At 41.0% G+C, this 19,614-nt stretch overlaps 2 protein-coding genes across 3 annotated transcripts in view; one reads left to right on the forward strand and one right to left on the reverse strand.

The window, feature by feature from the left end:
- The first annotated feature begins 364 nt into the window (after positions 1–364).
- On the forward strand, positions 365–5,268 carry RRP4 (ribosomal RNA processing 4). The gene is made up of 7 exons (XM_078586189.1): positions 365–621; positions 1,258–1,359; positions 1,874–1,919; positions 2,574–2,663; positions 3,250–3,315; positions 4,030–4,098; positions 4,739–5,268. Exons 1-7 carry the CDS (start codon positions 461–463, stop codon positions 5,135–5,137), a joined length of 933 nt encoding a protein of 310 aa, XP_078442315.1. The 5' UTR covers positions 365–460; the 3' UTR covers positions 5,138–5,268.
- A 509-nt stretch (positions 5,269–5,777) lies between these two features.
- The window catches only part of LOC144711998 (glycoside hydrolase family 2 protein), a 29,546-nt gene continuing 15,709 nt past the window's right edge, over positions 5,778–19,614 (reverse strand). For both annotated transcript variants that reach the window (XM_078586176.1, XM_078586183.1), the window contains exons 8-18: positions 16,388–16,621; positions 15,250–15,456; positions 9,495–9,798; positions 9,258–9,417; positions 9,065–9,173; positions 8,789–8,924; positions 8,636–8,691; positions 8,263–8,562; positions 8,050–8,175; positions 6,813–7,487; positions 5,778–6,139 (exon numbers count right to left, since the gene is read on the reverse strand). In XM_078586176.1, the coding sequence (XP_078442302.1) occupies positions 5,969–6,139; positions 6,813–7,487; positions 8,050–8,175; positions 8,263–8,562; positions 8,636–8,691; positions 8,789–8,924; positions 9,065–9,173; positions 9,258–9,417; positions 9,495–9,798; positions 15,250–15,456; positions 16,388–16,621 (2,478 nt within the window). In that variant the 3' untranslated portion in view covers positions 5,778–5,968. The remainder of the gene's footprint in view (positions 6,140–6,812; positions 7,488–8,049; positions 8,176–8,262; positions 8,563–8,635; positions 8,692–8,788; positions 8,925–9,064; positions 9,174–9,257; positions 9,418–9,494; positions 9,799–15,249; positions 15,457–16,387; positions 16,622–19,614) is intronic.

The following is a 19,614-nucleotide window of genomic DNA, read 5'->3' on the forward strand; positions in this document are numbered from 1 at the left end:
ATTTGGAATAAGAAAGAGACCCCTCGGAGAAGAAAGATGTTTAGCCTCAACTCAGTAATGAATAATGGTTAGCTACAGAGTATCATAGAGAAAATCTTTATGGTCAATCCAGTGGGCCATTATAGAAAGATACTAATGAAAAATAAAGAAATCAGAAAGTAGTGCTCAACAATTTCATTTGTTCTTTTGGATTTTTCTTTCGATGACGATGACGATGACGATGAAGATGACGATGACGATAACAATGAAGATGACGTTGAAAATGATAAACCCTTTGCAGGGTTGTTGAAAAGTCATGCTCCTTTGGGCCACCATGCTCTCCTCAACCAACCCAATTATCCAAAGATAAAACGCAAAGACCAGTCACCGCCATAAACCCTTCTCGGCTTGGTGTAAAAAGTGCATTCAAATCCGTCAACCTCGACCCCATTCGGACTGTCGTTCTTGAGAGAGAGAGAAAATGAGGGATTTGCAGCTCCGTCAGCTGAGGCTGAACCAAACGCAGCGGGTGAGGCTCAACACGGCTCTCCACAAGCTCCAAGAACTCTGTCCTGCGCACTCTGGTGCTGCTGTCGCCGTGGCCGATAAGATTCCTGCCAACCCAGAAGATGGCGTCCTCAAGTGAGAGAAACAATCATAATTTGTTGTGGGTTTTGTTCATGTTGTCCTATTTCTTTATCTTGGGAGAAATTATCACACTTTGTTTTCGGGTTTCTTCATGCTGCCACATTTCATCATTTTGAGAGAAATTTTCATAATCTGTCGTGGGTTTTTGTTCATATTTATAAATTTCATTATTATCGAGGGAAATTATCATCATCTGTCGTGGGTTTTATTCATGTTGTTGCATTTCATCATTTAAAAAGAAATTATCATTATCTGTCGTGGGTCTTGTTCATGTTGCTCCATTTCATTATTTTTGAGAGAATTTATCACAATCTGGTGTGGGTTTTTTTCGAGTTTTTATATTTCTTTATTTTTTTTGAAAATTATCATAATCTGTTCTGAGTTTGTTCATGTTGATGAATTCCTTTATTTTTGAGAGAAATCAGCATAATGTTGTTAATTGGTTTTGTATTTTGCCTATTCAGCGTTTTTCTAAAAGGCAGGCTCATCGCTGATAACTGACTCGCGCATCATCTGTGAAATAATTTCTCTAAAGGCTCTCAAATATATTTATCGTATGAAATTATATCCGGATTTTTTGTGTTTGTCTTTATCTCTCGATGATTGGGCCGGTCTTGCTTTGCTGTTTAGAGGCCATGGAACTTTGGAGATGGATGGACAAATCGTGGCTACCTTGTGCGGCGTTATTGAGCGGGTGAACAAGCTGGTGTATGTGCGCACACATCGGTCTAGGTAATTTTTTTTTCTTTTGTTGTTGTTCTGGAAGTACCTTCCTTGTATTTTTTCATCTTTCCATGCTGCCTGCTTATAATTTTGACCAAATGGGTGGAAATTTTTCGAAGATCTTCAAATGTTTCGTGCAAAGAATGTCAAATATAGTATGAGTAAATCACAATGACATGAAATAAGGATCAGCCTTCGCAGTTCCCATCAGTGTGGAAGATATCATTTAACCAGTAGTGGGCAGTGTTTACTGGTCAATTTTGTAAAATTCATTGGCTAACTTTCTTTGGAAGTCCTTCAGTTAAGGGCGATGTTTGCATCTCCTATGGTTCCAAAAGTGTTATACGTTGCTCCCAAAACGGTGGAGGGATCATCATGTGGGCTTCATCTAGGACTTGGGAGCTTTAATCTTTTTAGAAAGATTTTTATTTATCCCTGATCATCTGTACTATGATAAAAAACACACCGTTTATATTCATCAATCCTCAGATATTGAAGAAACTATTGGTTGTGATTTTTACAGATACAAACCTGAGGTTGGAGACATTATTGTTGGACGTGTGATCGAGGTATGGTTTTAGTTCTTTTTGTAAGTTGATATTTTTATTTATTTTCTGTGCAATTCAAGTTGATATATTCCTTTTTTTAAGAAAAAGATGGAAGATGACCGAGATCAGTGACCAACCCAAAGCCAAATATATGTAATAATGTGAAATGCATGGGAGACCAGAATTGACCCTCTTCCCTCCATCCCCAAAAAACCCATTGCGACATAAAACACTCCAGAACATTCGTGACACGACCGGTCCTGGAATACCATATCTATCCGGCAAAACAATCATATATAATAATCAATTCCTCATTCTGGAGAAGGAAATTTTGTTATGCTTGGAAGATCAAGTCGATATAATCCTGATTCAAATATTTATTGAACCCAAAAGCGAATGAGCAAGAAACTGATCTTTTTAATTCTTTTTTTTTTAAGTTTTTCAAATTATAGTATTTGAATTTATTCTTGGCCTTTTCGTCAATCTCTAGGAGTTCCATTTCCCAATTTTCTATATGCCGATGTTCAGTCTTTACTGAGATTGTTTCAACCATTAATAGAAATCATTGTCATAATTTGTAATATTCTGCTGGGAATTTTGCCCCAAAATCTCTTGAATTTCTCAAAAAGGTGCACATTACGATTACTTCCGCCGACTCATATTTTTTTGCTGCAGGTCGCTACAAAACTCTGGAGATTAGAGATCAACTTCAGCCAAGATGCAGTATTAATGCTTTCATCTATGAATTTGCCTGACGGCATTCAGGTATTAACTGATCTTTATTGCAATGGGCTTTGAATCATTCTGAGAACTTAATGAATTATAAAAAATTTAACAAATAATTGTATAATTCTTTGCTTTAAAGCCCAAAAGAAGAACTTCATCTACCACGATTGTGATTTGGATCTTCCCTGATCCGATCAAATCCAAGAATCCTCAAGAATGAGAAACTTCAGAATGAATGATGGATTTTCCAATCACAATAGTACTCTGACTGAGAATTCAAGATTGGGTGAGCATTTCAGCAACTAGAGAGAAAGAGAGTACAGGAGATAGAGAAGAACAGGAAATACTGTGACACTGTCAAGTCGGCCGTGTCGTCCGAAGAGGACGACGAAACATCCTGAATCAAAGTATCTCAGCTTCTTTAGGCTATATCCTTCAGTAAGGGCCTGCATGTGCCCCCCGCCGTGCATGTCCTCTCTTGTATTTCTTGGGTTGGCTCATATCAGATTCCTATCATATATTAACAACAACCGGATCTGTTTCATAGCTCAATGCGGAGTTTTTGATTTTCTGTGGTTGTATTTCAGAGAGTTATACGTTTTTCTTATCCTTTTGCTTTTATTAGAGACGGCGAACTGCCACCGACGAGCTCAACATGCGAAGTATTTTCGAGGAAAATGATGTAATCTGTGTGAGTTGCATTTTCCCTTGTCACTTTGATGGTTTGACGCTTCTCATTTTATTGGTGATGGCGAATATGAAAACATGCTTTGATCTTCAAGTCATTATCTTCCTCGTCATTCGTCTGCATCTGGATGAAGATGACAAAATCATTTCTCGTCTCTCGTCATTCTTATAATGAAACGATGACAACATCTAACTAATATATTATTGTTATTTATGTTTTGGTAGTAAGTTGGATGCAGTTGCTATTATGACTCTCTCGGAAGACGAGAGGACGTTAACGAGTCGTCATTGTCCTTGCCATGATGACGATGAAGACATCGAAATTCATCATTTACATCGTCATTCGTATTGTAATGATGAATTTGATGTCTTCGTCATCATCTGGCAAGGACAAATGACAAGCGGACGATGACAACTCGTCATTGTCCTCTTGTCTTCTGGATTCCGGCATGGTGATAATACAAATGGAGCAGCATGATGATCATCACTGTTATCCACATACATGAACTATTTTGATAACAACGATGATGACAAAATCATCACCATCGTCCAACACCAAGAGCAGGTCATTGAGTTTCAAGTAATCAAATTAGATCAAAGTTTCACCTCGTAAAAGTATATCTTGAAGGCCAGGAAACATATAAGTTAGGTCTAACTTGTAAAAATGTTGTATATCTTTGCATGGTATATCAATTTCATTTTTTTTTCTTTATGCCAGGCTGAGGTCCGTGGATTCCAGCATGATGGAAGCCTTCATTTGCAAGCAAGAAGTCTCAAGTATGGAAAGGTTCGGTTCATGCACCCTTCTTTCAAGCAGAAAAGTTTAGAGGATTCTAATGATGAATTCTCAAATCCTTTGCATATTTTACATAGAAATACAAAAAAAGGAGAGAAAGTCTCTGTTTCCTTTTTTTTGAAATTCTCTGTTTCTTAAATAGCCAAAACCCCAAAATTAGGAAAAAAATGGAAGTGGATAGAACGCGTGGTGGAGAAAAACCCTAATTTAAAGGAGAACCCTACTTCTCTGAAGTATAGGAAAACCAAAAATTGGAGAAGACAGTTTTATACTCTGAAAAAAATCCAAACTCAGATATAACTTAAGTTTTAAACCTTACTTTTCTGATGTAAACACATAATTCGAGACAACTTTTCTGAATGAAAAGCCTAATTTACACAGTAAACTTTCTTCTGAGAGAGACTAACTCTTCAAAAAAAGTTCAAAAACTTTTCTCAACTTGAAGAAAACGCCTACAGGGGAAGAAGTCTTACTTTTTCCTGAATGGGAAAAAAGTACTATTTCCTTTCAGTTAGTACTTAACGATCATTTTTGTTTTATCTTATTGGGGGGGTCACCAACTTTGTGGGATCTTCCCTATCTTTCTTTCGAAACAAAACACGAATACTAATTAAATTTCAATATTTTGCAGCTCATGAATGGGCAGCTGCTCAGAGTGCCTCCTTACCTGGTGAAGCGACGAAAGCAGCACTTCCACTACCTTGAGGAATACGGACTCGACCTCATCCTTGGCTGCAATGGTCTCGTCTGGGTCGGCGGACACATCAGCATTCCAGAAGGGGAAGGGCAGCCCAGGGGCAAATCCGACATTTCCTTGGATACAAGGCAGCATATATGCAGGATAGCAAATGGGGTACGTGTCATTTCCTCATTGGGCTTCAGTCTGACGGTGGAGGCTGTGGTGGAGGCGGCGAAGGCGTGCGTTTCCTCGAAGATGGATATCAAGGACATGCTGGGGCCTGAGTTTCATGTCCAGATGGCAGAAAGGGAGGTTGAACGCAGGATTTTGCTGTCCAAGAAGAAGGGTTGATGGTATACTTTTATGTTTTATGAATCATATAGCGGATTTTCCATTTAATTCATCCATATTTTTACATTTCGCATATGTATTATCCAAATATATTCAGAAGCAATGACCAAGAGATGTAGGTTTTGTTATGATGTACTTTTTATTACATATAGGTAAGAAACAAAACCCTTTTTTCGAAGGAATGTACTTCTAGATAAATCTATAAACCAAAAAAAAACTGTAAAAGAGAAATAGGTTTTCTTAAAATACTAAAAAAATATGAATGGTTTTGTTAATAGTGTATGCTATATCTAGTCGTAAAACGAAATGTGAACGGTTGCAGACAGATGATTTAATTAGTTGGAAGGATTATTGTAGAGAACGAAACAAATAGAGATCTTAAAAGTTGTTTGCTTTTAGTAAAAAAATAGGAACCAAAGGTGAGGGATCTCTCAGCCCAACTAGTTGACGCATGCATCTTCTTATCTGACTTCTGAGAAACAAACAAAATAGGCATGCAATATATTTCTCATCCAAATTTAATCACATTTAAAATATCTGTAGCAGAAAAAATTCTGAAAAGCCTAAAACTAGGAAGAAACAAAGTTCCAGAGCTAAGTATGGGATGTAAAATTTGTGCATGCAAGTTTTTTCATCAACAAAACAAGCAAAACGCAAATTTTTTATTCAAATGTATTTGTGAGCAGAAAGGACACGGGCAGATAAAAGATGCGCGGTTCAAAGACGTGGGAAACATAAACATTTGGGTGAAATAACGAAGGAGAGGACAAAAAGGTAAGTACGTAGGGAGCTTGCCCGGTTGTCGAAGACATCCTTTTCACATTCCTTTCTTTACTTTGGGCGCTGAGAATCGTAGAGTTCTTCGCAAGAATTGGAGGGTCTGACAGGGCAAAGCCTTACGGAAAATGAATATTCAACTGGCGGAATTAGATACTGTTCATGAACGCACGGGGTCCAGCTGTCGTCCCCACCCAGACCCATGTGCTTGTGGTCAAGATGCACCTGAAACAAGGATAAATATGTAACATCTCCATGGACAAAGTTCAGTTTTAATCGTTCGAATAAAATTCACCATCTAAAAAAATACATTTGGATAAAACCAAGATTGAACTTAAAGAGGTCTAGAAACTCCCACGCTACTCACGCTGAACTAGAATAGACCCACAGTTGAAAAAAACAAAAGCAGGCATGTGTGAGCCAAAAATATCAACATAGTAAAATAACAATGGGGCAAACTATAAACTAGTACCATGACACCAATGAATCCGCATTGTGGGCAGAAAATACATTGAAATTTAACAGGTTTATAATCTCCTCTTATTTGGATTGGATGTCGGATCCAGTAAGTGTGGACAACGTATCCGACCCATAAAGATTCATAAGGACATTGCTAGAAATTGGTGCTTAAAGAGGAAAAATAATAAACTACAAGAAAACTAATATATATAATTTTAATATATAATCAAAATTCATAAGAATGAAATACTTAAATTGATAATTAAATAGAACTATAAAAAATTATAAAAATGTAGTCAATATGAATTGATAATTCAATAAAAACTTTTTTAATCTAATTCTAAGAAAAAAAATGAAATTAAATTAGAACAATTATAGTTATACTAGGGTCTACCCCACGATTGATAAGTTCCACCAAAAACATTGGACTAGATTATACCTCGATGTTCTCTCCTCTGATGAGGTCTTCCTCATGAGTGGCCCGGTGGAGCTCCTCAGTGCTATAGAAGCTAGCACTCATTTGCATAGGAGGGGAGTCTTTATAAGCAGCAGCAAACAGACCAGCCCCACGGCCATTAAGAAAGGCAACCCATCTGACTTCAGCTCTACCTGAACACTCCCCAGGGGATATATAAGGCACATGCATGTCCTCAACTTTTTTCTCGTATATGCCCACATGGGCCGCCTCCTTTCGGTCAGTGTAGCACTCAAATGGGCCTCTACCGTACCATTTGACCTGATCCAGACTCTGCTGGATTTGGAAAGTCAGCCCAATACGGGGGAGTGATGGGAGATCTGATCTGGGGTTGACCAGAAAGTCAACGATGATGTCCCCAGTAGCGTTGACCTGATAGGTTGCCTCAACCTTGAAAATGGCGGGCAGGGACTCAGCAAGTTCTCCTCTGTTGGATGCGTAATAGACAATCTTGATCTGGACGTTCTGCTCTGTTAGGCTCTGAATTGAGCAACTGTCAACGCGGAATAACATGCTGTCCAGGGATGACAACTTCCATTGATTCTCGTAGCTGTTCTCGCCACCACCTTTGTCATTGTCAGTAGGGGCTCTCCAGAAACAGGGAAGAATGCCCTTATGCAGTAGCTGTAATCCTTCTACCTGAAAACCGAGGAAAATTATCGAAAAATTGTATCTTTTAGTATGTCAGTTTCCATCTGAAGCTCACACTGTTAATTGATAGAAAAAATATTCAACTGATTCCCAAATTCATATAAAGAAATCTTGTATAGTGCACTAGTAAATTGACTGCTTACAGCGATTGGCTCTGCAGGGTAATTTTTTAATTTGAACGTAAAAACCTCAGCTAATTTTCAAGAAAAAAATAGCTTAGTGGTTCAAGTAAATGGGAAATTTTAATTTTTTTGGGAGGTTGCAGTTTTTTAAAGATTTGAATTTTGGCAGGTCGACTCAAGGACTCCAATGCTTTAGAGTTTGTCCTGACTGTAGGTTTTGGCAGCCAATATTTAAAGGAAAATACTGATTGCGAAGTAATAATAGTCGAATTCTTTTCTTCTAGTTATTCAATTAAAAAATCAGAATCATATGAAAACGAACAGATTTAAAGGAAAAACTAAAACAACAAGTAATCCTTAGAAAGAGAAGTTAAAGTAAGAATGCAAAGATTATACACGAATCTTGAAGCAACTCTTTGAAATTTTACCTCCCAACTTTCAATTGTCCCACTTTTTTGATTAACCACTACTTCCCCGACATGGCGCCCCCGAATCAATATAGTTTCACCGACTGATTCAACAAACAAACCAGTGTCTTCCTTCATTCGAATTTCCTGTGGTAAAAAAATAATCTGAATATAAATTTGCATCAAATTGGAAAAATACAACTGAAACCTACCAAATTACGCTATTGCACTTACATGCGGTGTCCATGTCCTTCCCTTTGGCAAAGAAAATTGAGTTGAAGAAACTACATGACCTTCTTCAACCCAACGAGTATTGTGCTTAAGTTTAGCGATAATAGTTAGGAAGATTTCAGAGGCTGAAGACGATTCCCAAAGACAAAACCATGGATATTTCTCCCAGTTTATTGCATAGCTTCTCTGCGCCTTAATTGAAGGAATATCAAGAGTCCCAAAACCCAGACTGCACCCATCTCCATCAAGTTTCCAACTAAATTCCAGTGCTTCAGTTGTCTCAAAGAATTGTTTATTTTCTATCTGTAAACGTTTTATTCATATTAAGATTTAAAAGACAAAATCCATGAAGTAGACTCAGAGAATATATGAGTACCATGATCATATTTTCCTTGAAATAGAATTTGATGGGTTGATACACATATTTAACCTCTGAAACATAAAAACAACTTCAGATGATTGTGTATTCACAGTTAAAATAAAAAAATAAATTTTCAAAGAAAACAGGAATTATTTAAACAACACAAACCATGCATGGCAGGGTGAGGGGATCTGTCTGGCCACGTGAGACCATTCAGACAGAAATTCAGATCGTTTGGGATATCACCAAAGTCACCACCGTAGGCCCAATGCTTGCAGCCATCTTTACCTTCCTTAAGGAGTCCCTGGAACGTAAATGAAACCACTCTGTTAAGGGAATCACTGTCCATCAAAACTAGAACATGCAATATTTCTTTTGAAGAATTTAAATTAATGCGGATTTTGAATCAACAAGTTCACAGTTTCTGGTGTCAGAAATTCCAACCTGATCAACCCAATCCCAAATAAATCCACCCTGCAGTCCATGAGTGACATCAATCGCATCCCAGTAGACATGAAGGTTCCCGTTACTGTTCCCCATTGCGTGAGAGTACCTAATATCGTACAAGTGGAAAAATGAGGAAAAAACAAGTATTTATCTTTTCAAAAAGGGTGTTAGCATCACAAAGAAGACATACTCGCACAAAATCAATGGTCTTGATTCCCCGGGATCATTTGCAATCTTCACTATGTCCCAAACACGCATATACATGGGACACACGATATCTGTCGATGGGGTTCGAGATCCTCCTCCTTCGTAGTGTACCACTCTCGAGGAATCCTTCCCTCGAATCCAACCTACAGATAGATTGCCATCAGGTGGAAACTAAAGTTGACATCAAATTCTTAGGCGACATAAACCAATGTCTATTTACCTGCGGCTGCAGCATGGTTAGGACCATAACCAGCTTCATTTCCCAAAGACCACACGATTATACAAGGGTGATTCTTGTCTCTCTCTACCATCCCTATAACCCGATCCAGCATTGAGAAAGCCCAACTTGGTTCCTGAGATGGATGCTTAAAAGTACTTGAAAGATCAAAGCCATGGGTCTCTATGTTGGCTTCGTCAATCATGTACAAACCAAATAAGTCACAGAGCTCATACCATCTTGTGTGCTGTGGGTAATGGCTATTTCTGACGGCGTTGATGTTATTCTGTTTCATTAATATTATATCCTGAACAACAAAAATAAGAAAATATTAACAAATAGGCAATAAATGCCAATTATTTTTCAAAAGAATATGGTAGCAGCAATGGCAGCAAAAAATGAATGAGTTTGATACTGTTACTATAGTTTGAGTCTATGTAGTCAATTGGGCTTTTTCTCTCACCCCCATAATGTTGCCATAATGCCCCTTGGGTATATGCAATCTAATGGCGATCAAAATATTTTCTATTAACAGTGGACCCCAGATTCCCACATCATTCTCATCATATATGTTGATGTTATCATTAGCACCACTAACTTCTCCCTGGGCATTTCTGCCATAAGCAAGCACCTAAGTAACCACTTTGATATTAAAAGCTTAGGCCCCCTCAAATACTTACTAGGCATTGAGGTTACCCATTCCTCTTGTCTATAACTTTATCCCAGCAGAAATATATCTACAACCTTCTAGATGAAACTTGATATTTACAGGTGCCAGCCCATCTCCAATCCAATGGAAGCATATATCAAACTTAAACACGACAATAACGAACCTGACACTGATTGTCTTACCAACCGGCGACTTATTGGGAAACTCAGTTATCTAGTACATACCCAACCGGACATTTATTATGTCGTGAATGTCCTTTGTTTATGCATCACCCAAAACTATGTCATTTGCAGGCAGTCTACCGAATTCTCCCTTACTTGAAGGGCACCATGGCCTTAGCCTTACATTTTCCCGAGGTAGATCCTTGAACCTTGAAGTTTATAGTGACTCTGATAATGCTGGTTCACAGGTCGATCGCAAGTCAACAACTGGGTATTGCTCTTTCTTGTGTGGCAACTTTGTTACCTGGTGGAGCAAGAAGCAATTAGTTGTTTCCTTATTAAGCACTGAAGCTGACTTTTGAGCACTCAGTAAAGGGATATGTGAAGCCCTATGGGTACAAAGCATCTGCACGAGTTGTTGTTCTCTTTGCCACAACCAACTACTCTCTGGTGTGACAATAAATCTGCGATCAGCTTGGCTCATGATCCTGTTCAGCACAACCAGACCAAACATATGGAGATCAATCATCACTTTATCAAAGACAAGCTTGAGTGGAAACTTGTTGAGATTATCTACATTCCCACTAATGACTGGCTGATCTTCTTACCAAGATTATGCCACATACTTATCTTGTGGATCTTGAATTCTGTTTGGGAGCCCTTTCAGTTAACCAAGAAAGGTTCAACCACTGAAAGGATAAAAAATTGATTCTTCAAGAATAGGTTTTTAAAGCAGAGAAACTACATGATTTGTTGTCATTTCTTGATAATTCCAGGGTCTCTATAAATCCTCATCAAGCCCAAAGAAACTCATTTTATCTCCTATTTTCAGCTCATTTCCATGTCTGTTTATACAAGAAATCGTTCGAAAGAATTAAAAATGGAATGTAGTGGACGCGATCCAAATTTTGAGCAACTGAACTCATAACACACCTTTCCCAAAGTATAACCAGTTGAGATTTGAACATGATAAATTCATCTATATTTTTCAGGAGACTTACGCTATACTTCTTAGGGGATTGAAAAAGAAATTTAAGGAACATGAAAAAAGAACAAGAGACAGTAAGTAATGGTCACTGTTGTCTCCCTTTTTCTAGAAGTCTGCTTTTATCATAGTTGATTTCATGAGGGTCGGAGGTTGGATCTTGACAATCGGAGGCTGGAGCTTGATGACCACAGGCTGGAGCTTGATGGTTGGAGCAGCAGCACAATTCAAGGCCAGAGTTTGACAGACAAACCAGCAGTACAATTGGAGGCCGGAGCTTAAGGGTCAGAGGTCAAGGGTTGCCAGTTCATGGGAAGTAAAAATGCCAAAAGGTCAAGGTTTCGCGGTCCGAGCTTGACGATGGCTGGAGGTTGATGGTCAGAGGTCAGACCTTGATGGTCCGATCAGCAGCACGATCGTAGGCCAGGGCTTGATGGTTGGAGTAGCAGCATGGTTGGAGGATGGAGATTGACGGTCAGAAGTTAAGGGTCGATGCTGGATGCAGGGACGACAACAGCTGTCGACGTCAAAGTTCGATAAAAGATGGCTGAGGGTCGACATCACTGTCATTCTCTTTCCTTCGCATGCAGAAACAGGTCAAGGGTTGATGACATACGTGATTTCTGGCTGGTGATCTGTGATCTCTGCTTACGGAGGCTCCAATGAAGGAGGTTCTGGTGGAGGAGATTTCTCCTGCTCATCTGAGGTTTCCTGCTCGCCGCTTCCCGGTGATCAGGGAGATAGGTGATTTTCCAGTGGTTTCCAGGCTGCAGGTCCTCTCGATGAGAAATGGAAGGCGAAAACAGACGTTGAAATACGTAAGTAGTGTTGCAAAGGAGAAGACTGATGGCAAGTGGGAAAACCAAAGACACTTCTCGGGGAAGTACTGGACTAGTAGGGCAAAAGTGATATGTGGCAAAATCATATAGGGTACAGAAGGAAAAAGTGATACGTGCAGAATGAGATGGGTGCAAAGCTGTGGCTGGTTGCCTAGAAGAGAAGAACTATGCTTCGGGGAAACTGGAAGGACATGTGAAATAGTGAGATGGGCATAGTGATATGATACTGGGCAGCATTTACGAGCGTCGGCAGCCCAAGAAGCATCAGCAGCCCAACAGCAACCCTAACTTAAGGGTTGGAGGTTGGGGAAGTGAGGCCAGCGAGTATCACCGTAAGTCCTTCTCCCTCTCCCTTTCCCTCAGCGAGCTCTGGATCGCTAGCTCCTTACTCACCCCTCTGCGCCTTTGACATGCAGATGTTCTTCCCTGCAACTGGACGTGGTTGAATCTCATCTTGGAGTGACGATCTTTCCACTCCCTCGGAATTCTCCCTGTTTCTCTCCTCTCTCCTCCACCGACCTATATCTTGTTTCCCTTGCTTGGAGAACTGTTGCAAGTTTCTGGGCATCGACGAAGCCTGAGAGACGGGGGATCATCTTCCCTTTTCAGTAATTGAAAGTATTTTGGAGTTTCTTATCACATAAACTAGAAGGGATAACCCAAAGTGCCCGAGAAGAACATGGAGGGCGAGAATGGGAAGGAAGCTGAGGATGAAGAGTTGGGGTGCAGGGAGGAGGTCCCAAGCTGTAGCCTCATGGATCAAAAGAGAAAGCACATAATGCATGAGGCAAGGCCGATGCTGGTCAAGGTGCCCAATAGAGGAGGATCTAAGTTTCACCAGTTGGGTAAAGTGGTGAACGAAGATGTGGGTTAACTGAGGGAGAAGAGGCAGAGAGGGGATGATCTGTCCACCCATGAAGGGGATCTCCTAGAATGTACATGAGCTCTGTGATGAGTGTAGGAAAGGAACTATAGAGAGATATTAGCAAAAAGGCAGTGGGGATTAAATGGTCGTGGGACTAGATTTCCTTGAGGAGTACCTGATTGTGAACGTGGTAGGGCAATCCGGTGGTTGAGTGTTGGCCATTAATGGGTTGATGTTTTCTAAGGACTTGTGGACGGAGCGGTTTACTACAACCGAGAAATAAGAAGAGGAGCGATGGCTTCCAATTGGTTGTTATCTTAGTCTATGGTGCAATAAAAAGGGGGCTAGGGGCAAACCTTTGGGGGGAGCTAGTAGAAGTGGTATTGAAGTTTCAGGGACTTACACTGCTGTTCAGTGGTGACTTAAACAGGATGTTCGAGGATAGACCCCTCGGAGTGAGCAGCCAAGATCTGTGCACAGAGGGCTTTTGGGACCTGCAGACTAAGTGCGCACTTGGAGGAGTATGGCAGGCTCTACATCATTATCTCGGTTGGACCAATTCTTGTGCTCTATAGAGCTCCTACAGAGCTTCCTGATTGCCGATGGGCAGTCACTTCCTTGTCCAATGTTGGACCACTCTCTGATTATTTGACAATCAAGTGAGGGATCTGATATGATCCTGGCGCGAGTTTATGAACAACACCGGTCTATTCAATGATCCCAGGGCATAGCAACCCCACACCTACATACTTAAAGATGGGGATCGTTGAGATAGGAGCTTGCAAAATCAGGTGCGTGAGTTTCCCTTATCTCTCCCCTAGCTCATTTGGTGAAGAAGACTGACAACACCATCCACAATCATATTTGTGTGGCCATTCGCGCTATCAACAAGATCACGATCCCCAATCGTTTCCTGATATCAGTGGTGGGAGAACTGATAGCGGGGCTGCATGGCATGACTATATTCTCTAAACTTGACCTGAAATCAAGCTATCACCAAATCTGGATGCCCGAGGATGTTATCCAACACACCTGCAACATTCCAGACACAAATGAATTCAATCTTTCAGCCGTATTTGCAGTGCTTCACCCTCATTTTTTCAATTTAACATCTTAATCTGTCAGCCGGAACATTTCTTTCTTTTAGTCATTTCTTTCTTTTTATTCATTTCCATTTCTGGTACTATCTTGTATTGGGCCGTCTATTATTAGCCCACGTGGATGTACAACTTGGCACCTATATAAGCCAAGGAACACCATCGGAAATATTAAGTCATGTTAGTTTGTTGATTCTCTGGAATCTCGTTTCTCCTCTCCTCTCTTCCCTACAGGTACATTGTTCAACATAATCTATAGTAAATGCACCTTTGAACATGCTGTCCACTTGAACCATGCAGTGAGAATTCCTGAGCAACACAACCTACACATCAACCCAAAGAAGTGTTTGTTTTATCAACCTCCGACAGAATAGTTGGGTCATTGGGTCTCAGTGAAGTTGTAGCCACCAACGTCGACAAGATTGAAGCCATCACCACTAGGAAGACGCCCTGCAGTATCAGGGAGATATGAGGGTTTTTGGGCTTGGCCGGCTAATATCAGTGCTTTGTGGCTGGGTACCCATGGTTGGCTTGGCCACTTACACAACTCCTCAAGAAGGGGAAATTTGGTTGGAGCACTGAGGCGCAGGGAGCTTTTGATACACTCAAGCACGCTCTTTCGACAGCACCAGTCTTTGCTCTGCCTGGTCTTTCTCAGAAATCCACACTCAAAACTGATGCTTGGCATATGAGTTGGGGCAGTCCTCATGCAACAGGTCCAACCTATTGCTCATTTCAGCCAAGCCCCTCTACATAATGCACAATCCAAATCGGCCTATGAACAGGAGTTGATGGCCATTGTGTTGGCCGTCCAGAAATGGTGGCTCCATCTGTACCGACCAGTGCAACCTCAAACACCTGTTCAACCAGTGGGAAGTCCCAGGATAATACAATCGTCTAATGGTATAGAGAGACATGAACGAAGGATGATAGGTCAGGTGTGTATTTATAAATTTTATATATATTTATCATATCGAAAGGATCACCAATCTCAGACGACCTTCCTCTCATTTTTTTTAAATAATTTGTTGATTTCAGTTTTCTTAGGAGAACTATCAAAGGTATGTATACGTATGTTGTAGAAAGATAAAAAAATCCATTAGGAATGGGCAAAAAAACCGAGATAGAAGAACACCATTACCTTGACCATACATGCTTCCACATTAGTCTTCCCGAGCTGGGGATGATGTTCATGTCTGTTGACACCACATATGATTACAGGTTGACCATTGACCAGCAATTGCTTTGGGGCTAGTGATACTTCCCGTATCCCAACCAGGCATGATTCACAGTCAACAAGCTTTCCCTCTTCATCTTTAAGCAGGATTATAAGGGTGTACAAATTAGGCTGACAAAGATCAATAAAGAATGATTAGGAACAAAATCTTTAATAACCTCAGGTCTAGAAATAGAGAAAGATATTTACTTTTTTGGGCATGACAATATAATGTATTCCACACTTATTCGATAGGACTCCGATACAACTCTAATTTCTAATTTTTATCAGATGAATCAAGGCAACAAATCACATTGAACCCCTGCTTAATCTGAATCCCACTAGTTCATCCACTGTCCAGCGTCAAAAGATACTTCATAAATGTACCACAGAAACATAAAATTAGTGATTACTCACGCATGAAACTGATGACTCTTTGATAAACATCTGCTGATATCTCTTAGAGCATACCACTCCAAACACATCTCATCAAAAGGAATAGAATGATAATAATCATTAAATAAATTGAGCCTTGATGCTTCCACTAGTGACAACTCTAGATATGCAAAAGAAGAAAAAAATGTATTGTTATTTCGATCAAATGGGAGCCTACAGCTGACAAGATTATCGGGTGGGAAAGGTATCCTTGATTCTGCAGCTAACAGATCTTTTCGATAATTTTTTTAATGAGAGAATTGTAAAACAAATACAACCATATAGACTGAATCGAATGACAAGAAAAGAGTGAAATGTGTGATATATAGCAGCTGCCAACAACAATGAGTTCAAATGATGAACCAAAGAATGAGATCCTGATGACACTTCACAACAGGTTGAGAAGGATCAGGTACCATTTTAAGGCTTGAGAAGAGGAAAACTACAAGGGGATTTCACAACAAATAATAATAAACTTTTCATGTGAAATAACTAACATGTTCAGAAATATTTTCTTTTGGAGTCAACTCATTTTATCTCTTATCAACCTGGAAAAAATACACCAGTTAAGTAAATGAAAGCACATTCTGACATAATCAAAATCAAGATCAGCCTGAAAATGACTAACATGCTCTGCAGACCAAAGTTTCGGTGTTTCCAATCTTCCTACAAGTTGATGCCCATGAAAACCAAGTTGCCCTGGGGGAAATACTTTTGGCTCCAAATGCAAAATATTATAAGATTTCAAGTCCGTATAATCTTGAAGATTCGCCCAGTTGGTAGTGTCACATAGCATTGCTTCGACAGTGAATTTGGAGAAAACTTCACATGGACCTCTAACAGTATCTATTTTTACATCAACCTACATAGATTCAGAAATTTAATAACAGGATAAGTCAATCATTGCCAAAGAAGATACCTTGATGGTGTCAAATATTTATAGAGATAAACAATGAAAATTTTATACGGATAAATGGAAATTTTAATAAATTCAGTAGTTCCGTGAATATTTTCTAGATTTAAAAGTTCAGGAACATTTTTTTTTGAAGCCAAAAAGTTCATGAACTTATAATTATAGAGTCATATGCTTAGGTTTTGTTCCATGGTCAGAATCCTTCCACATATATAGTTAATGCTAAACTTGTGGATGATCTCTCCATGAATTGATTGGAGAGAGACTAGAAGAGAATGATTCTTTGACAGTGAACGACAGGGGTTTGAAGGTGACGGCAGGGAGGAAGGCGCTGGCGCTGCTGTCGCCGACGACAGGCAGCGAGATGGCGGATGCAATGATGGCGGCAGTGGCGGAGTAGAAGGTGCCCTTGAGAAGGAGGTCTTGGAAGACGCAATCGGAGCCACAGTCCAGGCGGTTCAAAAGGGATGGGAGGAAGAAGATGAGGGTTTTGGTCGATGGTAGGTCAATTGATCAGAAAGAGGAGAGGAGGTGGCGTAGGCAGGTCCATGAATGGAAGACGGGAGCTTTGTGGCGGTGACCTCAGATATTCTACCTGTCACCGATATTTGCCTGGTCGAGAAGGGAGAGGGCAGCAGATGTTTCATGGCCATAGATCAGGGCAGCATGATAGAGAAACTCTGACGCATGCGTGGAGCTTCAATTGGAAGAGAATCTACTTGCAGAACAGAGAAGGGGAGGACGGGAGGCAGAACCCCATGGTGCCAAGGAGGACTCCAGTGTATAGAGACTGGGTGGGGAGCGGACGTGATGAAGGTTATTGATTGCCCCAAGCTCGGCTAAGGGGAAGCACAGCACTCCCAAAGTCGGGAGACATGACAAGACAGCAGCCTCGAGTGGAAAGGCATGACAGAGGCAATTGGGAGGCAAGGGAAGGGAGAAAAACAAAGACAAGGATGGGTACCAGTAAGATCAAGGCAAAATAAACAACCAAGGCCTGTTAGCGAAGAGAGGCATATGAGACGCATCGGCAAGGTGGATGTGTGTTTCAGCTGCTCTGCGTGAGGTCATCAAGCCCTAGAATGCAGAGAGCTGGTGATTTGTCGCCTGTGTAGCAGGACAGGTCCTCGTCAATTCAACTGTCAACAAGGAGGAGACAAAGTCAAAGGGCTCCACAAGCAGCGAGCAACACCAGACCAAATTCAAAGACAACATGAAATTCAAGCAGGAGTGAACGGAAATGACCCACGCAGCAGCCTACTCCTGAAGTGCTTGGTTGGGGAAATCAGAGGGGCCCCCTGATGTGCGAGCTCTCCCTCGCCCATTATCAGATCATGCCCCCATTATTTGCAAGGTAATGCATAGTAGAACAGACCCACATACTTCAAGTTGGACAGATTGTGGTTACGAGGAAGAGGTGGTGTCATGGTGGACATCCCAATCTGGGCAAGGTATGACCATGATGAGGTTGGTATACCAACTCTTCGGCCTAAGACAACATCTTGTTGGAGTCAAGAAGAAAACTTGAGAGGGAAGAAATAGAAGACGACATGATGCTCTGGCAAGAGTAAGACAACTGGATGACATAGAATACACACGTGGATTAGTGGAAGCTGAACTCATGGAAAGAAAAGCATGCAGGGAGGTGGTGGAGGAAGACATGAAGCTGGAACTCAACTGGAGGCAGCGATCCCAGAAATTGTGGCTGAAAGAAGGGGATGCCAACACAAGATTTTTCCACTTGGTGGCGAATGGACAGAGAAGATCAAACTAAATTCTATGAGTGTAAGTGGGAGACCAAGAGTACATAGGGGCACGGGCCGTGGAGGTGCTTTAGCAGCGCATTTCAAGGAGGTGACAAGATGGGGGGGCCATAATAGGTGGAGATGGAGTGGGAGAGGGGCATCCAAGCTGACACAAGAACAACAAACCACTCTAGTGAGGTTGTTTATCGTGGACGCAAGCCGGAGATGATCCTAGGGTTAAATGGTGAAAGCGCACCAGGTCTAGCCGGATTTCCAGTATTCTTCTTCAGTGAATTCTGTGAGCAGGTTGGGGCTGATGTCCTGGAGACTTTGGAGGAGTTTCGTAACGGGAATTTTGGTCTAAAGTGGATCAACCGGTCTCATCTAGTAAAGTGAACTTTAAGTCAATTTCACTCTAAAATTCTATTTATGTAATCATTGCCAAAGTATTGGCCAACCGGTTGAGGGGGGGGTCATTGGATCTCTAATTGGACCTTTTTAATCGACTTTTATCCCTGGACGGCAGCTAGTGGATGCAGGTGTGGTGAAATGAGAGATTCTTGCGGCGTGGAAGCGAAACAAGACGAAAGACTTCATGTGGAAAGTTGACTTTGCAAAAGCTTGTGATTCCCTTGATGGGTATTTCTCATGTTCAGTCATGCAAAAAAGAGGCTTTCGGGATAAGTAGGTGGCATGGGTCCGGCAATGCATTACATCTCATTCTTTCTCGATCCTAATGAATGAGCGCTCAGAGGGGGAATGGATCCATCCCCAATGGGGAGTTCGGCAAGGCTGCCCATTAGCACCATTATTATTCGTCCTCGCCGTGGAAACTTTGGCCACATGTACTTTGAAAGCATGTGAACAGGGCTTCCAGACAGCAGCTATCCAGCAGGAATTCCTCTACTACAGTACATAGGTGACATAACATACTTTATTGAAGGATTGGAGGAAGAAGCTTGAACCCTCTCCACATTACAAGATTTATTCACTGACTTCTCAGGGCTACAGCTCAATCGAGCCATATTGGTATTTTGGGATTCAGGCTTTATTCGGAGGAGGAGGCATGATGTGCCAATGTGCTATGCTCACCCTTGGGGTCAATCCTGATGAGTTATTTGGGCCTCCCATTGATGGCACGGCCCAACTTGAATGCAGCACGGCAGCCGGTGATAGAGAAGGTGGAAAGGAGACTGG

Source organism: Wolffia australiana, chromosome 1, assembly GCF_029677425.1.
Source record: "Wolffia australiana isolate 7733 chromosome 1, ASM2967742v1".
Lineage (NCBI taxonomy): Eukaryota > Viridiplantae > Streptophyta > Magnoliopsida > Alismatales > Araceae > Wolffia > Wolffia australiana.